Source organism: Acipenser ruthenus, chromosome 29 (genome assembly GCF_902713425.1).
Source record: "Acipenser ruthenus chromosome 29, fAciRut3.2 maternal haplotype, whole genome shotgun sequence".
In the NCBI taxonomy this organism is placed as follows: domain Eukaryota; kingdom Metazoa; phylum Chordata; class Actinopteri; order Acipenseriformes; family Acipenseridae; genus Acipenser; species Acipenser ruthenus.
This window is the reverse complement of record NC_081217.1, coordinates 17507714-17526420: the sequence shown is the minus strand read 5'-3', so window position 1 is coordinate 17526420 and position 18707 is coordinate 17507714. Positions and strand designations below refer to the sequence as shown.

Genomic DNA, 18707 nt, shown 5'->3' with positions numbered 1-18707 from the left:
AATCCGGGAGAACAGACGAGAATAGAAGCCGCAGACGGCCAGGGGAGTAGCAAAGGCTGAAATCATTTGATCGGTTTTGCCCTCTGGTGGCTGAGTTCCAAGGCACACATGAAGAGGTGGGTATTGATGATTTCTGGAAGGGGGTGCTTACAAAGCCTTGTAACAAGAGCTGGGTTAGTGTTGCTCCTCTTGATGGACCAGTGGGATCATTGCCACCACAGACACAGGCAACTGTGTTTCTTAGCAAGACTACATCAAATAATAATAATAAGCAAGCCCAGGCTTTCAGTCCATCTTCTCCCAATGAATCTTATTGTAGCTGTCGAGTTTGTAGCAGAGCCCTTCTCGCCAGCCCTCTCTCTTGTCAGTCTTGCCTCTGGACTGATGTTTCAAGGGACAGTATTTCAAAGGAGGAAATTCTCTGTATATTCTTATAAGACATCCAAATATGTTTAGTTTTTTGTCCCTCAATGTGAAATAAAACAGGCTCTTCTCGAATATATTAAAGCTGAAAACGAAAAGGTCAGGAGGTTAATTGAAGAGCTCTAAGTGCAAGTTATTTCTTACTCGTTTCTTAACATATATATAACCTATTATATATATATATATATATATATATTTAGAAAAGGGTGCTGTGGTTTTTTATTTGCTTTTTCTTCCAGGAGTCTTGCATACTGTGATAATTTAATACATGAGGTACCCATAGATCTTACATTTTGGATTTGTCCAGCAGGAGACTTTTATAAACAGCCCAAGGCAATAGCTCCTTTCTTAGAAACAATGCCTGAAGGCACTCTGCTCACACTGTGAATAGATACAGCTCCCACAGGTCTCCAGGTAAAGCCAGTGTACTCCCCAAAATAATTGTGAAGGTACTGTACAAAAACATAACCGGCAGGTTAGAGGTATGCTACAATAGAAAGAGATCTACTTTGTGAAGATGAGATGTAGCATGCAGACCAGAGTATAAATGAGACTTCAGTTGCATGGCAGTTTTAGGTCCATTCCAGGTTTTCCTGTGAGCAGAATGTCAAACAGCCTATCTAGGTCATTTGCTCAGACGTGTCTAATTAAACTCTTAGTAAGAGCCTGGAGTGGCTCATATGCAATGGGAGCCTCATTTCAACCCATGCAATCTCAAGCCCTCTGTGTGCTCTCAACAAAAAGCCATGCTTCTTCCTCAATGCTCAGTGGTTTTTCTTAGAAGCTGCAAATGGCTGCCGGCGTCCGGCTTGACATATTTCACATCACCGAATCACATCACCATCTATCACCGTCTGCTGCTAGTCCACAGAAGAAAAGAGAGGCTTGCTGCATAGCAGTTTGTCATACCAGGTTTCCTTAAAGGCTTAATTAACCAAAAGCTCAGGTAGGACTAATTAAGATCATAGTAAACCATCGAATAGCCACCCAATGCAATGGGAGGAGGGTGCAATTCAGTTTTGATATCAAGTCACAGGTTTTGTATCAAAGAGCTTGGTTCAAAGCTTAGTCAGTATCCTGTGTGATCCTGGGCTTAACTTGAACCCAGTGGCCTTCTCCGCAGCATCAAGGGCTCTTACAGCTAAGCCCCTTACTGTTCTGTAAGCGCAATATTGCATTGTGCAGACACTAAAGTTAATCTCACTTTCTGATGGGAGATAGCTGCTGTTGCAAACTGCTTTGGCTCAATATTTTAATTATCTATTTTTTTTTTGTAGATTAATTGCATGGAGTTTGAAGTCTTGTTTGTGTTTGTGTGTCTGTGCGTGTGTCTGTGTGTGTGTGTGGGTGGGGCTTCGTTGTGCATCTGCAAGAGAGATCAGTCAATCCAGCTAATTGAAAACACACACATTGTTACACATAGTTACATCTGCACAGACGCCCTTAGTGGCTACAAAAAAATAAATGAAACCCAGAAAACGGATAACTTGTCTGCTGTTCTGGATTAATTACTTTTAGCATTCATTATTCCTCATTATAGATCAATCTGACTGAGATTCCTCTGCATGTTATAAAACTGTGATTACAGTAGGTGGATGTAGGTAATTGCATTTAAAGGAGCGCATACCTCTGTCTTGCCTTTCAATGCTGACCCCCTTTAATTATGTTGACAATCTTTAGGTTCTTCGGTTGTACTTAATTATTAAATACGGAAATATCTCATGACAATGTTATAGATAATTGCTGATGGATCTGAGTATTCTGCTTTTTAACGCATTACTTGTACTGATATTTTTTTTCCCCAAAAGGTTTATTTATCAACCCACTTACAGTATTAACATTGCTACATGCAAACAAGCATATAGATTCTAGGAGGATGGTACACTGCTGTTTAGAAAATACTTTGACCTCTTTTTCCAGGGCACCCTGTGCATTCTGTCTGCATTGGATTCATTTGTCATTTAATGTTCAGAAGAAAATAATACAATACCAAAGTTAACATAAAGCTAAAAGTCCTGTGATAAAGTTATCGGTACAGTGACTTTTCATGAGTTAGGAAACACCGGGGGATCAAAAATGACATGTTCAGTTCGGTGCACTGTGTAGCCTCCTGTGTGGGATGATAGATACCTTTAATTACAGTGACATAGCGAGGACCACCCCAGCCCTCCCCACAGACATTAAAAATTGATTTTCTGCTTGAACCTTTCAGCCACACGGTCCACTAGCAGTGCCAACTGTTTACAGGCTGTCCTAGGGGTCAACAGCAAGGTCACTACTCTCCTGTCGCTGTGGCAACTGTAAAAGTGTCCTGCGTTTCTTTAAGCTGCAGCCACAGTACATTACTTTTCAGAACATTTTTTTCTTTTCAAGAGGTCCTTCTGGTTCTAGCTTTTTATCTTCTTTTTTCCCACCATTTCTCCAGAAACCATACTTGTCCCTGTGTACCTGTGTGCCCTCTCACCTGTGTGTATTTAAAACCCGAGTGAAGAGGATAGCAGAGTGACAGACACCCATGGAGCTGGCGCGACACATTCTCAGGGACCCCTTTCGTGAATCTGTAATTGCCTTCATTGGATACATTAGACAAAGAAAACCTGTAAACTAGCCTTGAGCAAACCTCCCTCTGTTGTCCCTGCTGCTTTGAAGCTGCATTGTCGCTGGGCTGTGTTCCCTGTCTAGGTTCTGGGAAGCAATACATATTGTAATACCCCCCCTCTTTCCTTCTGCTGTGTGACAACTGGACCTGAGCTCATACACAGCCGTGTACCCCCCCCCCTGCTGCCTCTCTCTCTCTCCCCCAGTAAAGAGCTCCATTGTTGGGCAGATCACAGCCCTGGAGTGACTGGGCCCTGTGTTGGGTGACAGGTGCATCGTCCCGGAACAGGTTTGTCTTGATCGTTTCACTGTTATGACTGGATGGAGAATATCCTGTGTCTGAAACCATTGGAACTGGGTGGGTAGCAACAGTAGACCATGTTGGGAAAGAGGGTGGTATGGTTTGCATCAAGTGTCATCTGTCCATCTGAATACACACAGGTGAACGGATGCGACCGGTCACATTTGTATTTGTTTTTATTTGCTGTAAGCGTATTGTCTTGCAATAAGAAGAACAATCAGGAAACAACTTCAACTTAAAAAAGAACTTAGCAAATATAGCCTAGTGTGTGTGTGTTTCTTTTTTTCTGTAATTATTCTTGTTATCATTTGCAGGTACCTAATTATATTCTGTTAGATTGTTTCTGTGACCATGTGGCCACTTTGCCAGTTGCTAGCTCTTTAGGGACAACAGTAAAACCCAGCGAGCATCCCCTGACTCTTCTGAGAGTAAACACCATTAGTTTTCCTTCCTTGGGGCAGTGAAAAGGTTACTCCTTTGAGAAGGGCTTAAAAGCTTATAGTCTGTGACCTCTCACCCTGGGTAGCATTAATGAATTTCCCAGAGCTAGACCCCCCTCCCATACACACACACACACACACACACAAATACACACACAACTGTGTCTGCTGGGGACAGTGGGGTCTGTTGTTCTGATTCTGGGTCTCGGGGTGACCGCTCGGGGCAGAGGGAGAACAGGTGGGAAAACATAGTTATCAGATCTCAATAGTAGTAGTATGATTAGAGGGAGACATTCTCTACTGAACTGTACAAAGCAGTATGAGCTCTTGTATAGGCTTGAGTAGTTTAGCACATATCCAAGAAACACAGTCAGCATGTAGGTGGATGGAGAAGACCAAGGCTTTGCCCCGAAGTTGGTTTTGGTAGTTTGGGGTTAACGGAACGAGAAGGCTGGGTGTTGGGTGAACTGTGTTACTGAGGCGATGCTTTTGAGCGGTTTCATACGATGCTGATGTTTTATTTATTTGTAATTTTGCTGATGAATCCGGTCTTCTCGATAGGTGGGATTGAAAAGCTGTGAAGCTTTCCCAAGCGACCGACCGACGGGGGCTTAGTTCCAGCCTGGCAGTGAAATGAATTTGAAAATGTTCAGCACTTTGATTCCAAAGCTTGACAACGAATGATAAAAACACACACACACACACACACACACGCTTCAATACACATGAACCTTCCTCCACAGCGCCAGGTAACTTTGAACACAATGCACAGCTGTTCCTGTTTGGGAGATTGATTAGCACATGTTGTAATTGAGCTGTGTTTCTCAACAGGGGGGTGAAAGGTGCAGTAACTTTAAAAAGCTCATTAGCAATCCTGCACATCTCAACGGTACCTTGCAGATGATCAACTGGCAAAATAATACACGAAAAAACAAGTAATCACTGAAAAAAAAAACTCTTTCCAGCAGTACACTTCCTGACCTGTCTAAATGATTATTTCTAACCAGTAAAAGAAATATAGAAGTGTTTCTAATGAAGCTGGGAGTCTATGGGCTGGTGCAGTTAGCTCTAGTGATCTTGTTGTCAGCAATACCCTATTGCACAAGGGCTATCTGTGCACTTTGTAAGTGCCAGTGCATAACTAATACAGTTATTGAAAATAATTGAATTGGAAAGCCCTGCTGTACTTCATTTTTGGAAAACACAAAGAACAGTGCAAAATAAAAAGAATCACCAGGCTTGAATTATGTTATTAATGGAATCATAATTGGTTCTTTGTGGGATTTTATTTCAGGCAGAGGCCCCTGAATATTAAACTGTGATACTGTAACTCTAATATAAATTGCTGTAACAACGTTTTGTTCCGTTATAAGCAGTGAACGACCGTAAGCAATCTATTCTATTTTCTACAAGCATTTTATACCTTCTAGACAATGCCATGTGGAAGCATAGGAGCTGATGTGAAGGAAGCAACACTCCAAGAAGGCAACCCCCTCCCCTTCCCATTCCCCTTCTCCCTCCCCTTCCCGAGCTAAAACTCCTTCTCTCTCCTGGTGTGTGTGCGTTTTCACACCCTGGTATCCAATCCTCAGATTCTGTTTACCTTATTAGACTTTGCACAACTGAGCATGGGTGCAATGCAGTTTGCTCACCATGTGACTCGACGGTGTCATTGTCAGTGAAAGGACTCTATTGACTTGCCCCGCCCCAGCTGTTGAAAACCTTACCAGTTGTTCTGTTTTACTGGCAGATGCTGGTGTCAATCATACAGCTGTCTTCAAGCAACCAAGAAACATTGGCATTGTTTCAGTATTGAGCTGGGAAAGCACTCTGTCGTTTAAAACATTTATCTCCGTTCTACTCTTTGGAGAGCTCATTTATTGAAACTGGGATTTTGTTAGACCAAAAGACAACATTACAGCAAGGTTTAAACAAAGGGGTATTTAGATTTAAGTGTACGGCAATTTAACAATTTATAAAACTAGCAAAAAAAAAAGAAAAAAAAGAAAATGTGTCTCTGCCTTTGCACTTACTGGTTTCAGGTTCAAGGTTTAGTTTCTGATAATTGCATTGAGAGTGATCTTTTTTATCAATCGTAATGATCCTCAATGTGAAAATGAGTCTTCTTCAGATTTCTGATGATGGAGTGTTTTGCAGGTGGCTGGGTATTTCTCCACAGTAACAGCAGTGTGCTCCTGTCCCCTTGTCTGTTGCAGGTGTCCCGGGTTCCGATCGAATCATGTGAGCAGTACACTAGGTGTGGAGAGTGCTTGAGCTCGGGGGACCCCCACTGCGGCTGGTGTGTGCTGCACAACATGTGAGTCCAGCCCTCGCAATGCAATAGGCAGAGTGGGGGAGAGGGGTTACAAAGACACTGAGGACAGTCCAGTTTGGCCCTCTGGCTTTAAATATGAAATATGTTAAATCTATGTCTTCACTGATTGCATGCATGTGTAGCACTGTAATACAGTACCAGTTCAGGTTAAAACCATGTGATGTGCTACGGGCTGGCTGATTGTCTGTGTGTGGCAGGGAGATTAGAACACGGCATAGCTTGGGGCAGATATAAACACACACAGGCACTCCAGCATCACTCTGCCACTGTTGGGTTTACAGTGAGCAATGAGTTGTGGAGCGCCCCCTAGCAGGTCTTCATTAGAATTACAGGGAATGAGATCTCCCATCAGTCTCTTTGTGCCTGTGTTATGTGAGTGATAACAGTCTGGAGACAAATGAACCAGGACAAAAACTTTTTTCTGACCTAATTGGAAAAGAATCCGTTTTTATACACGCATATGGTGTTCTGCTTTAAAGGACAGGCATGTTTTCCATTCATAACATGAGCTGACGTTGATCACATTGAGATCATTTCAAATTAGCTTTGCAGTGTTGAAAAAAAAAAAGAAACCTTGATTAGATCTGCACTTTAAAAGCACAGCCCAATTTAAATGTTTCATGCGAGGTAGATAATACGAAAGATGACAGCCTATTATCCATTCCAACTGATCAGGCTTCCTAGTCCAGAAACCACAGCCAGCTGCCAATCATTTACTATGAACCTCTAAGGGGAAATCGGCCAGAACACAGGGAAGCCAAAAATCCAGCATCTACTTCCACACTGATACAGCTTCCATACTAATGAGCATGTATAACTAGAACAGTTATTCATCTTGGCTCCAGTCAACTGGCAAAACTGTAAGAAACTGCCGGTTATTTTAAAAGTCTTAATTCCAGTTGTTAATGAACTGTTTTTTAAATAAATCACATTTCCAAATTGAGAAACAGCAACAGTGCCTTGTTGCATCTCAGCTGCATCACTACTGACTGGTGCAAGGCATCCCCCATTCCACATGCATTCTGAGGATCTCGCTTGGCATGTATGGATGTGCAAAGGGTCACGTAACTTCATGCTATAACTGCTTGGTTGCAATTATTTATTGGGTTCTTAAAGTTTCACAGATCAAGTACAAGCGAGGTCAGCATTGCTGAACCAGGGTCTCGTCAGAATTAATATAAGCCGTGCCAACACTTTTTCAGTGGCTTAAAAGTTTTACCAACCCTGGCTGGAGACAACAGCTCTTTGGAAACAACATGGAAATCTCCTAGTGTTACTTTAAGCGTTCAGGTTTCAAGATGAGTGCTTAACTGCTGTAGTCTCTGTCATGATTCACTGTCCCTCAGGATCCAGGAGAAACAGGATTATTTATTTGGCTTGGGTGAAGCGCTCCAGACTGTACAGCTGGGATTCGCTCTGATTTGCAGGTTAAGAAAGTATTCGGTACAGAGTTTTCGTTTTCAGTATAAACCAAAAGTTTTTATACGTCATAATATAAACCAGACACAGCGCCCCCCCTGAAAACACCAGTGTATCAGAAAACTGTTCATTCTAGAAGTTTAAAGCACATGTGTGGATCTTAGATATTTCAATCCATGACAGCTGCTCGCACTGTGCGCTTAGCAGTGTAATCTGCAGCTAAGAGCTCGTCTCACATTGTTTAATTTTCTCTTCAGATCCAAATAAAGTAGAGACAGTATTTTTTTTATAGTATTGTATTAGTCATAAGCCTATTAATATTAAACCAATTTAGCTTTCTAATAAAATGATCCTGTTAAGCTGCCTGCAGCTTTTTTTGCAGTGTCTAAGATGTTATGAAATATTGTATATTCACTATGCACCATAGCCGTGATGGATTCGCAACTGTCAGCCTAAAAAAAATACATTCGGCCAATATTAAAGATGATACAATGAAATACAACTGGCACAGTTATGGCATGGAGAAAACTACACCAATTAATTGAACGAATTAAACGAATTAATGTCAATTGAATAATCTGTCACGCTAGTTATAAGGCAGGTTTCAGGAGGGCATTGGTAATGGCCAGTAAAGATATAGTTTACTGCAGGAAGAAGACAAGAACACTTCAACGTATTTTAATGTATTGACGCAGGAGAATACTTTGAGATGCTCACAAATGCACTCAAGAACACAATGCACGTAAATAGCACTATCTTAATGTAACATGCAGTCGTGTTGAGATGATCTTTTGAACTCTGTGTTAGCCTGTGCTTTGGGTGCTGCTGCGACATCTTTTAAATGTTTTTCAAAAGCCTGATTTGTGCAGTGCAGGACAGCCGGGCTGAGGGTGTTCTCCCCTTGTACGTCTCGTTTGAAAGACAGGGTCCTGCCCCTTTCAGCAAACAAAAGGAAGAAACAAGTTTCATCCCAGCAATCCGGAAAATATGATAAAGACCCCCTAAAAACACCACTAGCCTCCTTTTAAAGCTGCAATCAGCATGCTTTTTGCACACTAATTGTACCCTGGAAATAAAAGGAGAAAACCACAGCGACGACCCAAGATGAATTAGGCAACGGCTTTCTTGAGCTGTCTCGCTGCAATCATCTTCAAGTCAAGTACTATCCACGCCATTCACTGTAAGTCTTTTTTTTTTTTGCAATTGGGTGGAATTAGAATCTTGCTTTCTGACAGCATAATTGTGGCGCGCAGCAAAAGGGGGAAAAATAAGGAAAAGAAATTCAATGGTACAGCACCCTGGGGTCATTACAGCAGGGACAATTACTGGGGTAATCCACTTTATAAAGGGAGCATGGTGAAAAAGTGATGTGCAGCTTTACCACTAAAAGAATAGAATTGAAACTGCAGTCCTGGTTTAACAGCCGGGTAGCTTGACATCTCCCATGTGCTGTAGGGTATTAAATGGGAGGTTCCGGCAACAGAAGGAGCTTATCATTATGAAAAGCTTGAATTTTGGCTTCTAGATTGCCGACATGGTGTGAGCATATGTAAATAAGCCCTTAGTCCCATGGGTACACAACCGCTTGGATTTTAGTCCATTTACTCTTTGTGTTCTATGGGCTTGCACTGGAAGATGCAAGCCCATAGAGGGTCTCAGTGTCCTTGGGCCTCTCCCCTGCACACTGTGAGTGCCCTATATACTGTACACTGTGCAATTACTAGTGTATCAATATTTAGGCTTTGTCTTGCTGGAAGGCATGTGTGCTCCCTGGAGGCTCCGTGTGTCAGGAGTTGAGTCGTTTCCCTTTATAAAGTATTCAGCAGCTCTGAGCTGGGGGAGAGAGAGGGCAGAACAGAGCAGGGTTAAATGGCCGGAGAGGGAACACTGAACCACCTTTCCAAGTTGAAAATACCCATTTAATGTCAGGCCAAACCCTGGCCATCTGGGTAATTGTTGGCAAGGTCAGAGAGAACATGAACAGTGGCTTGGTGTAGTCTTCAGCACAGTTACTTTTCTGTAGTTTGTATTGTGATTGCTTATTTGGGGGAGGTTGAGAGAGGGGGGTCTATATTCTCATTGGGGAGGGTGAAAATGAATGACCCCCAGAGAGAATTGAAACTCCTACAATTAAAAAGCTTGGTGACCTTTTTCTGTATCACAGACACTTACTCAGAGGGGTGTAGCTGATTTGAAGGACAGTCTCTCTGCCTGTGTTTTTTTTTAAACCAGTATTTTTGTTGTGTTTTTTCAGTAGTATTGTTTTGTGGCTTTGGCAGTGACATCAGAACCATCCGCTGAGCTGCTGGACGCTGCTTTAAATACAATGTGCTTGATTGGCCAAGTCGGGGTATAGGGGAAACGCAGTACTGTCATCCTGACAGAAGAGTCACTGGCCAGGCCCAACCCTGCTTAGCTTCCGAGACCTGGCGAGACAACACAGCATTACTACAGCTGAACGTTCAAATTCCCCAGAGGACCATTGGCGCAAGTATGAATAATGAACTTAGTGAACAGTTCATTCTAATTTAGTCTCGCCACAAAGCCTTTTGTTTTCAAACACTGGCCAGCAATTTCTTCCGGAACGGTCTTTTTTATAGTCCCAGTACTTCGCTGTTATTGTGAATCCACAGCCCAGCTACAATAGGTGCTTGATGCACTTGGCATTGGCGGTGCCACACAACGCACCAGCAGTGCCGTCAGCACCTTGCACACCTCAGGACCCCCTTTGTGTGCATGTTCTGCACTCGAGAAGTAGATTAACCATAAAGCTTATATCAACCCTCTCCTTTTATGAGTTGTTGACAGATCGATTGTGCTAAAGTCAGTGGCCAGGATCAGAGAGGGAAGGCTCTGCTTGGAAGATAATAAGAGACAGAGGGCAGGGAACTGAATCAATACCCTAGCTGCCTAGCAGCTGGTAAACACTAATATACCAGACTCCTTTGGAGCAGCACAGCATTGTCAGGCCTGGTTCGTGGCAAAGTATTTAATGTGATTGGAATCCACTTAAAATATACCAGCGTTCCACAATATCAGAGATTATGTTGTAACTCATGCTGTGGGTGTGTAATGAGAGGGGGCAGTGCTAATTTCATGATGCAGGGTTTTAAACGTTGCAACGCGCGTTCTTGACAAAGATGAAACAGGTCCCCTGCAATGAGTCTCCAATAAATGTAAAGACCATACAGTAATTAAGGTAAATATCAGAGAATAACATGCTTCTGAGAGCTGGGCTGGAAAGCGCTCTGGGCTCATTGGAATGATCCCTGGGGAATGGGCCTTTTCTTTCTCATGTTGTTTCGTGATGAACTGTGTTTTAAATTGGATTTAAAGAAGCTGGTAGCAAGGGGGATCGACGGAAATGTCAAAAAGTCATTCAGGAGCGGGCGTGGTTAGAACAATTAGATCTCAGTGCCGCATGAGCTTATTGATCCCTTAGAGTGACAGGTATTATTAGAGAAATGCTGATGAGTCTTGGACGTAAGAACACAATTTTTCGTACGTGAATTCTTGATAAATTCATATGAAGTAAACCTCAAATTATGCCACGAGCAGGCGCAAGATTAGCAATTGAAGGGTAATCATTTTAGATGGGCTAAAATTGCTTTTGTTTTTTTTTTAATTTAAAATCGACGGTTCACCCAAGCTCTTGAAAATATATCTGTTTTTAAATTTCAGTGTGCTTTATTTGTGTCGCTGCTTTAAAGAGACCTCTTTCAATCCCAGAAGCAGGGCTGCCCTGTGGAAATGAACAGATCGTAAACACAGCTTCCTCCTCACAGGTGTTCTCGGAAGGACAGGTGCGAGCAAGCGGAGGAGCCGTTCCGATTCGCTGACACCATCAGCCAGTGCGTGAGCATCGTCGTGCAGCCAGAAAGCATCTCCGTCTCCGAGCACAGCGTGACGGTGAGTCTGAACACAGGAGGGGAGGGAACTGCTGGCACCTCACAGGAGATTACTCACTTACAGTTAAAGACCAAATACGATGAAAACTACAGACAGGGACTTGAAGGAATTATCGGTACTGTAATGTTTCTGTAAATCGCCACTGTGGTGCATTTTGACTGAAATTACCTAGGAAGATGCAAGACAACCTGAAAGTAAAGCAAAAGGAAACAAACCTACCTTTCTTCAAACACGCAATCTCAGGGAAAACAAAAAGCCAAACGTTATTTGTCCAGGTTTTTTTTTTCTTCTGATTCGCATCACTGTACAATGTTGAAAGAAACTGGGCCTTCAGTGAGTTCTGCAGCCAGCCTAGTGAGCTGTCACACACCACAACAGAAACAAGATGTCCGCCAGTATCTCTTGCATCAGGCTGTGGCAAGCCAACAATGCCAGGCCGTACATCACAGGGCAGTGTCACCTAATAATTGTTTACTGCAGTGATGTTCCCTGGCAGTTAGCAACTAAAAACAATTACAGTGGGCTGTGGACTATAGCAGTAGTGGTCTAATTAGGTCTGAGATGGACGTTTGTCATTCATTTCCCCCTCCTCAGGGTCTGTTACTGATGAAAAGCTTCAGTCCCAATCAGTTTTTTTGCTGCATTTCATGGCTGTCACTGATCATTTGTTCATCATAGTATAGCTTCAGTGTTAGCTTAAAGAGCTGTGTTAAACATGTTTAGTGTATGCAGAGCAGTGCAATCACGGACCATCAATTTTAGGGTCCACAGCACTCCTACATTTGTTGTAGACCTGTGTTTTTATTGTTTGCTGGTTTAGTATTTTTATAGAGAAATAAATATTGACACACATTTGTGTTAGTTTAGTGTACTTTTATTTTTTTTTAAAGATGTTGTCATTCAGATTGTCCATTAAAAGAAATACAGAACCTAGCTCAATAAAAGGTAATTTTATGAAACATGCAGAGCAATTACTGTTATGTAAAGTGAAATCCTAGCACTATTGGGAGAGATAAATATGATAATGCAATAGGGAATAGGTTAATGCTTTTCAAGCTAAATGTAATGAAGAAAGGCTGCCTTATTAATTTGGACTATGTAGGATCAGGAAATAACAATTAGCTGATATAGTAAAACGCACAGTACCAGCCCACTTCGGTACTTTAATAAAGAACATAGACGATGTAATTAGGTCCATTTAATTGGCTGCAAGAAATTTCAACAAAAGCTGGTAAATGGCACACATATTAATTTGTTTCCAAGGTTTGCAGGCTTACATTAAATGCATTAGTTTTAATATGTGTTGTTGCAGACCCATCCCTGAAAAAAACAGCTCTTTTTTTCAGCAATTAGACAAGTTAAAAAAAAAAAAAAAAAGGAAAAGTTGTAATAAACATCTGAAAATAAACAGCCCATAATGCCAGGTGACACAGAAACAAAGCTCCCCTCAAACTCTTGAGTAGAAATAGTCTTAATATAAGAGGTCTTGATCTGACCGATCTGTCATTATCCGAGCTGCTGCACTACCTTTTACATGACTTTAACTGCATTTTACATGTTAGTGTCACAAGGCAGTGCAAAGCTGATTCCAGCCCCATTGTTCAGCTGTGTGACATCACAGTGTCTTTCACCATAGCTCCGTTTTGACATTGAAGTCTCGTTATGACATCAATTTGCCATTGCGAGATTCTGGATGACTGCTAATTGATTGATTGATTTATTGATTTGTCGCTTTCACAGCTGACCATGACTGTGAGTGATGTTCCGGATCTCTCCCCTGGAGTGACCTGCTCATTCGGGAACTTAACAGAGGTGGAAGGCCAAGTGTCTAGAAATCAAATCCTCTGTCTTTCACCATCGGCTAAAGATGTGCCGCTGATACCAAACGATCAAGGTGAGGGCAGGTCGCCCACTGCACCCAGAACAACTCTGCATACCCACCCTCTCCCCCGCATACACACACACAACCAGGGCAGCACCATGAGAGGCTCAGTTTACAATCACTACACACCCCTCCATTCTAAAGCTCCTTCCTGTCTTCAGTCAGTGTGAACTGGTCCTGCAACCAGAACAGCAGAAACACGTTTACAGCGATCAGAGCTTTGTGCCGGCTATCTGAATCGTGTTTCTCTTTGTTGCTTTTCCTCTGTTTCATCTGTTCTTTTATCACTGTGTACATACAGCTGACACTCGCTGCATGTAATTACCTCCTGCACTCCCGACTCTGTTAACCCCTATGTGAGTGGCAGGCTCCCAAGCTAGCGTGATCCAGTCTGCAATTTAACCCATGTAAGGACCCAGACAGCCAGAAAAAAAAACTCTCAGATTGCTGTATTGGACAGCTGCAAATTGCAAAATAAGGAATGTGTTTGCACTCGACTTGAAGTCATTACAATCTGTACAGAATGTGTACCTCTTCAGCTGTATGTGAAATGGAAATCAGTGCTGGGTGGCTATTGTATTGCATTTGCCTGCAGCAACTGAGTGCATTGATCCATAATTTACTTCCCTTCTTGAAGCAGTGTAGGAAAAAGTATTGTATGAAAAAGGTGGTTGTCAGTTGCTGTATGTGGCTCCCAACCAGTGCCTATATAACAGAGTACAGCCTCATTTAAAACACGTATATTTACAGGGTACTGTACGGTTTTTTGACAGCAATCTAGTATCCGTTCATTACCCCAGGATGAATATGGGGAGTCTTTCAGTCTCGACAGCACCTGACAAGCCCTCTATTTCCATGAGCGAAGGAAAAGGATTTGAAGTCTGAGCCGCTCCAGAACTACCTCCCCCCGAGGATGCAAGTGATATGATGTTAACTGAAAAGTGAAGTCGATCTGAGCAGTAGTTTGATTACTGCATTCCCAGCGTAACCAGGAAAATAACCCTGTTATTGAGACAAAACACTCCAGAGCCTTCCTCCATAGACCAAAGTCACACAAGTTTGCAAGAGCACAAGACTGGGGACTTCAAAACCTCCAGTCTCTTCTGATCAGAGCTGATTGAACTGAGATTGCTCGCTGACCAGATATGAAGTAATTCCAGCACACTGATGAGGTATAATTTGGTGCTGATTCTGGTTGCTATTGCATTACGTGTCACTGTTGGGTGCTGCTACAGTTCTACCCATTATCATCAGAACTCTTTGACAGCTGTCCTGTTTGAGATCTTGCTTCAAGCATACATCTGTTTTGACAAGACTTGAAGCAGGTAGGACCACTACATCATTAAGTGTTTCTCCTGACTCCCAGATTTTGACTGAACCGAAGGCCGGCTCCACTTGGACAGCATCGCAAAACGACACAAGGCGATTCTCTGCCCTGCTGGCTTTCTCCCTGCCCTCCTGACACCACCAAGCTGCCCACACTCTGCAGTCTGTTAACAGTAGCACATGCCCATGTGTGTGCGGTGGGGGGCTCTGTTGCCTGCCTCAAAGCTCTCATTTAAATAGGAATGAATAGCCCTTAGTCTTTCAAAGGTTACGCTCTGAGAACCTCAGACCTGTTTCTGTTGGATTGAGGTGCTGGCTGTCCGGACCAGCCGGCCCCACTGTGGTCAGTCTTGGCAGTGTTGGTACTGGTGCTCGCAGTCATACACCCGCACAGACCCCTGGCCGGACAGCTGGCTCTGCTTCCAGGGGGCACCTTTACTAGTTATGTAACATGGAGCAGTTTTGTTATTTCTTTCTAAACAGAATGAAAATTGCTTTTTCGGTGGGCACTATTTAATTCAAGTAATGGTGGCTGAAACTATTCTTTTAAGTGGACGAACATTGGGTTTTGATTGAGAACTGAGCAGACTTTTGAGCAGTACAGTATGTCCTTGGTGTTGGTGCTGCCAAGGCTGCACTGTCAATGAAATTTTCAATAGCATTGTTACCTCGCTTGGATGGGTGTCCAGCGCATTGCGTCAGTGAATTGGCTGGAGAAGCAGAGTCTGCTGCCCGCTGCCTAGTGAGTGGTGGGAGACAAGACATCAGGAGCATATGGCCTCTGGTTTAACACTTCACTTCTTTATCGGTCTCAGAACAAGGATGGGCTTCTCCGCTGCAAACAGGTCCTGAATATTTTTGATTTCCGTTTTGGTAGCAAAGATCTGGTACCAAGAGATGTAATTCCAGAAAAGAAATCAAGAGCAAAGCACATACTGAACGCAGCATGCAAAAAAAAATACACACATGAAAAACTACTGACACTAAAGCAAAAACAAACCTGGAAATGTATTATTTCTGCTCCTTGCCCTTCAAGGTAAAGTGAAAACCAGTACTGGTGATGCACTTCACAGGTGGGATGCACAAGCTACTGTTAGATATCACACCTCGCACCAGGCTTCTACTGGGGAACAGGCTACAAACTGAAACACTCCACTCAGTATACACATCCACTTGCAGCCTGTGCTCTGTGTTCTGAGTGAGTCTGCACTGCACCTCACCTGAAGTGTACAGCATGGTGTGAATTGATGTTGATGTTAGATCACCTCAGCCCAGTCACTTTCTCTTATTTTAGGTATAAACACACATACCATACATCTAGATCCCTGCCCCGCTCATGCAATTCCAGCAAACTTTACACCACAGTGACGTCCTCCCTCCCTGTTTCAGAACACACACCACAACCCTAGATGCAGAGAGGGCCACATGCATATTGCCCTAGCAGGCTGTCTCTGGGAGTGCGATGGAAACAAGAGAAACAGGAAAGACTAACAACTGCACAAGTAACCCAGACCTCACTCATGTCTTTTTAGTGTTTTCTCTGTGCAATGCTGCCACTGTGTTTTCTCTCTGCTTTGCTTTCCAGACTGGTTTGGAGTTGAACTCCGGTTGAATTCCAAGGAGACGGGACAGATGTTCGCCAGCACCGAGTTCAAATTCTACAACTGCAGCGTCCACACACTGTAAGAGTCCCGGCCGTGTCTCCCAGGATCCTCTGCTCTGTCCTGCTTTCTCATCAAACCTTCAGCTGTTGTTGCAAATTAAGTTTGAGCCCGTTAGTTACAGCGTGACACAGTTTAGATACCTGTAGTTTTTTCTTCGGAAAAGCATCCCAAGAGGGTTGCATTATGAAACCCCAAATGGACAGAATTAATTAGAGTAGGCTTGTGCAAACAAGAATCTCTGCAGCTGTGGATTTAACCTTTAGACGGCTAATGTAACTGTCCTTTTGCGCCTGATCCCTCCTTAATTAAAAGTAGCATTACTTAATGAATGCACTTGCTAATTAATCGCTGCAACTGTGGGGTAAATGTTTAACGTGATGTGGGAAGCTGTTAGTGGTTTTGACACGAAATCTCTCCATAGATTTAGGCAGAGACCTCCAGAGTTTTGTAGATTGCCAATGCGATTCAAATGATCTTACTGTCAGTGTTTATCAAGCCTAAAAGTTTTAAACCCCTTCATTACCAGTCTTCTATGCCTGATGTGCAAAACCTAGCAGGGCTAAGTATTCTCCATGCAGGCCTCACACGGTTGATCCAGCAAGGACACTGAGCTCTGCCTAACTCCTCCACTTTGGCCTGTGCAGATTTGTGCTACTGTTTGCACATCGCTCTGATGTTATAAATATATAATTATAAACATTGATACATAATTTAATGAAGCCTTACAGAGGTTTCCAGGAACCCACAAGCAGCTGTTTCGTCTTCTTTTTCTCCTTTCAAATTGCTGCACTGGGCACACAGACTCCAGTGATTCAGCATTTTAGCACAGCGTCTGTCCCAGGAAACCTTGGAGGCTGAGAGCTGCACAGAGCTCCTAGACTGCGTTTACAGCCTGTCTGTGGTCACGGCTTGATGGGCCGAGTTGTCTGTCTATATTAAATAATTGATTAAAGAAATCCACTCCAGAAAGCTGCCCCCTGCTCGGATCTAGCGTTTATGTTCCGTGCATGTTTGCACACCCGGTGCAGGAAATTGGAGGATAATTCAAACTAATAAGAAATAATAATACAAGAAACAATTTGAAAAACTCTTTTATGATCTTGAATGCTGACCAGGGTTTGAACATTCTTGTAGGTTTTTTATATTATTATTTTGTAAAGCATCTGTAGTTTGTCACCACTCTAGCTGTGTGCTGGTGGTGTTGACTGAGTGCCTCTCCTTGTCTCTGCAGCTGCCTGTCCTGTGTGAACAGTGCCTTCCACTGCCACTGGTGTAAATACCGCAATCTGTGCACCCACGACCCCACCAGCTGCTCCTTCCAGGAGGGCAGAGTTAACTCCTCAGAGGTAACCATTGCTCCTCCACACCGTCTCTCTCCTGGTCTGTCTCTGGCTGTCTCTCTCTCCATCTGGCTGTCTCTTGGTCTGCCTCTCTGGCTCTCCCTCTGTCAGTCTCTTGCTACAGTATATATAAGTATATCAGTCAGTGTCTATATACCTATCTGTGTGTCTCTCGTGTATTTCTGTGGTTGTTGGTCTCTGCAGTACGTATTTATTTATCTGTGCAGCAGCAGTGTTGTAAGTTCTATCTCAGTTTAATTCTGCGCATCCCTCTCCCTCTCTATTGGCAAGACTGCTCGGTAGTAAAGAGCCCATCCGCAGCTTCCTCCCACAGATCGAACATGTTTTTAACCATCTGACTCTCCGTTCTCCACTCCGAATGTACTGCCCGGCTGATCTGAAATAAACCTGATCACTTGTTAGGAGGGAAGAGCATGCAGGAGAGCTCCCCCTGCCCACAGGGATGGGCGTTGGCTACGACCAATTGAGAGAGGTCCTGGGTAAACTTATATCCCAGTAGGGAAGGCTCAAGATTATCAGCCCTAGTGTTCATTGTTTCTGGTTTCTGTTTCTGGTTCATTGTTTCACTCTTTCTCTTTTTTTTGATCTTCTATCTTTTTTCCTGTTGCATGTGCGTATCCTCAGTTATATACTCCCATTTCAAAAGGGTATGCACGCAATTGGGGGGGTGTGGGGAGAGTATTGCTGATCAAATCTATAATGAGTTTCAGAAGCGCTCTGAGGATTTTATTATTGAAACACATTATTGACAGCCTTTGGGCAAATGCAAAGTATGGGGTGCCAGAGAGCGTGGTTTACTCTCTGCCTCACACCCCCTTGTCTGTCTGCAGGACTGCCCACAACTGGTGCCTTTAGAGCAGATCCTGATCCCGGTGGGCGAGGTGAAGCCCATCACACTGAAGGCACGGAACCTGCCCCAGCCGCAGTCCGGCCAGCGGGGCTACGAGTGTGTGCTGGACATCCAGGGGACCAGCCACCGCGTCCCCGCACTGCGGTTCAACAGCTCCAGCGTGCAGTGCCAGAACAGCTCGGTACGTGGGCATCTCCAC

The 18707-nt window shown here is 43.4% G+C and overlaps 1 protein-coding gene across 2 annotated transcripts in view; it reads left to right on the top strand.

Annotated features, from left to right (window-relative positions):
* The window catches only part of LOC117428804 (plexin-A2), a 144590-nt gene that overhangs the window by 76543 nt on the left and 49340 nt on the right, over positions 1–18707 (top strand). For both annotated transcript variants that reach the window (XM_059004315.1, XM_034047745.3), the window contains exons 5-10: positions 5979–6079; positions 11302–11425; positions 13166–13319; positions 16219–16315; positions 17529–17643; positions 18489–18689. In XM_059004315.1, the coding sequence (XP_058860298.1) occupies positions 5979–6079; positions 11302–11425; positions 13166–13319; positions 16219–16315; positions 17529–17643; positions 18489–18689 (792 nt within the window). The remainder of the gene's footprint in view (positions 1–5978; positions 6080–11301; positions 11426–13165; positions 13320–16218; positions 16316–17528; positions 17644–18488; positions 18690–18707) is intronic.